Source organism: Musa acuminata, chromosome BXJ1-7 (assembly GCF_036884655.1).
Source record: "Musa acuminata AAA Group cultivar baxijiao chromosome BXJ1-7, Cavendish_Baxijiao_AAA, whole genome shotgun sequence".
Classification (NCBI taxonomy): domain Eukaryota; kingdom Viridiplantae; phylum Streptophyta; class Magnoliopsida; order Zingiberales; family Musaceae; genus Musa; species Musa acuminata.
In genome coordinates, this window is record NC_088333.1 from 32,860,836 (window position 1) to 32,863,698 (window position 2,863).

General features: G+C 59.2%; 1 protein-coding gene across 1 annotated transcript; it reads left to right on the forward strand.

Moving 5' to 3' along the window:
* Nucleotides 1-1,000: 1,000 nt before the first annotated feature.
* On the forward strand, nt 1,001-1,984 carry LOC135679700 (uncharacterized). Its single transcript, XM_065193681.1, has one exon. It carries the CDS (start codon nt 1,001-1,003, stop codon nt 1,982-1,984), a length of 984 nt encoding a protein of 327 aa, XP_065049753.1.
* Nucleotides 1,985-2,863: the final 879 nt, after the last annotated feature.

The window sequence follows — 2,863 nt, forward strand, 5'->3', positions numbered from 1 at the left end:
CCCAGGCCCCAAACGAACGGGGCAAGCACACAGAAGCACAACTTCACCCAAAAACTCCTCTCCCAATCACTGACTTGATCGTCGGAGGGGTCGGGCCGAACCGCCGACCCGACCTGTGTGCAGGTACTCGACCGGAGCCGATGCAACCCGGCGTCGCGGAGCCTTCCAGCCAGATCCCCCGTAATCGGCCGCCATAAGACCCCGAGAGGAGTCACGCCTGATCCCAGCCGTTCGGACCCCTGAACCAGCCGCGTCGACCCCAAGGTCACGGCTAAAAAAGTTATTTACCATAACAGATTGATGCTAGAAGGAGGGCCCGTCTGAATGTCAAGCGATTAGCGAATCCACTTTGGTGAGCCCTCAACCGTCGGGCTCCCCACCCCGGGGGAACACCCCCCCGCATGATGAAACACGGGACGAACGCCCCGCAGCGGCGTCAGAACGTTACTAGCGATTGTTCAATGACCCAGGCTTGTCACCTCCCGACGGTGCACCCGCCGACCCATCGCCGGTGTCACCCGAGGCCTTTCACGACCTCGCTCATCAAGTCCGAGCTCTGACGAGCATGGTGCAGACTATCATCCCGATCGTCTCCCAGCGGACCACTCCGCATATGACTCGACCTTCGCAGCAACATGAGACCCTCGTCCGGACTCACGCACCACTTCTCGAGCTCCCTGGCTCGCCTCGAAACCCGATAACCCGGCCTGGGAGCCGGGAGGCAGAAGACACGGCGAGCCACCCCGAGCACGAGGCTCCGTCCGCAGACTCTACAAATGTCCTGCAAGCTCAGTTGCGCCTCGTCAGTCAAAGACTCGACGAAGTACAGCAGGAAGTTCGTAAGTCAAAAGGAGAGCTCGGGGTAGACTGACAGCACGGATCCCCGTTCATCCCCGAGATCCAAGATCAGGCGATCCCGTCACACTTCCGCCTCCCTTCGCTGGATGCGTATGACGGCGCCGCTGACCCAGCGGACCACGTGGCCACTTTTCGTGCCCAGATGGCGCTGTACGGGACTTCCGACGCCTTGATGTGCAGGGCATTCCCAACAACCCTACGAGGGCTGGCCCGTGCATGGTACAGCAGCCTGAAGGCCGGGACCGTCGCCTCCTTCGACCAACTTGCTAAAGATTTCGAGCTTGACTTCCTGGCTTACGCTCGACCAAAGTTGTCCGTGGCGTTGCTCCTCGGACTCAACCAAAGGGAGGACAAGCCCCTCTCCCTTTTTGTGAATCGCTTTACGACGCAAATTCGTGGGCTGTCGGATGCTCACCCCTCTCTGTTGATGCAGGCATTCATGACAGGCCTGCGGCCTTCCAGGTTCTTCTGGTCTCTCGTGGAACGGCCCCCCGCTGCGGTCCCCGAAATGCTTCAGCGAGCTAGTCAGTTCATCGCCGCGGAGACGTGGATGGCTGGGAAATGGGAGGAGCACAAAAAGGTCAAGTCGGAGCCACCCCGACAACAACAACCCGCCGCGTCCCGGCGTAAGTTGGACAGATCCGACCTAAGGCCTCCTCTCCCCGCCTTGAATTCATCCCGAACAGAAATATTTCTCCATGAGAAGGGGAAGGGACTGCTCAAGGAGCCCCAACCAATGAGGAACCCTCGAGAGCTCGCGGACCGTTCAAAATATTGCCGCTTCCATCGGCAACATGGGCACGACACTGAACAGTGCCGTGAGCTAAAAAGGCAAATCGAGGAGCTCATCTGCATAGGGCATCTGAGCCACTACCTTCTGGACAAAGAGCTATCACCTCGCCCGGAGGGCCCCGTCGAGCGACACATCAATGTAATCACTGGCGGTCCCGCATGGGGGGGGGGGGGGGGGGGCTCAATGTCGGGAAGAAAGGCGTACGCCCGAGCCGCTCCAGACGTAACCCCTGGACACGGGCCTGAGCCCGAGATCACCTTCCCGACCGGGGTATCCGAGCGACCCGAACACGACGACGCCCTTGTGATATCGGCTAGGGTAGCCAACGCGTAGGTGAGAAGGATCATGGTCGACACTGGGAGCTCGGCCGATATACTCTACTTCGACGCCTTCCAGAAGCTCGGCTTGGCCAGGGAGAATATGAGGCCGATGTGTTCAGCGCTCACCGGATTCACAAGAGATTCGATATCACCCCTTGGGGCTATTACTCTGCCCTTGACCTTAGGGCCCCCACCGAGGTCGAAGACGGTGATGACCACCTTTTTGGTGGTCGACCTTCCCACAGCTTACAACGCCATACTCGGCCGGCCGACCCTCAACAAGGTCAGGGCCGTCGTCTCGACCTACTACCAAACCATCAAGTTCCCGACTCACGCTGGGGTCGGTGAAGTTACGGGAAGCCCCCGAGAGTCCAGGTGGTGCTACTTGATCGCCGTTTCATTACACAAGAGGGCCAGGATCGAGCCATCGCTGGAAGATCCGCGAGAAACAAAAAAGCCGGCCCCTTATCCCGAGCCGAGGGGATCCACCGTTGATATACCACTACAAGAAGCTCGGCCTGACCGGACGATCAAAGTTGGTTCGGAACTACCCGAATAGGAACGATAGTAGCTCGTCGGTCTCCTACGGGAAAATGCCGACATCTTCGCCTGGTCCCCATCTGACATGACGGGCATCGATCCAGGGGTCGCACAGCACCATCTCAACATCCCACCCGGCGCTCGCCCGGTGAAGCAAAGACCCACGCGACAGGCCCCTGACCGGCAACGCGCCATACGAGAGGAGGTGGGCCGTCTCTTAGCGGCAGGCTTCGTAGAAGAAGCCAGATATCCTCAATGGCTATCCAATGTAGTCCTCGTGAAAAAACACAATGGAAGCTGGAGGATGTACGTTGACTACGCTAGTCTCAACAATGCATGCCCGAAAGACTGC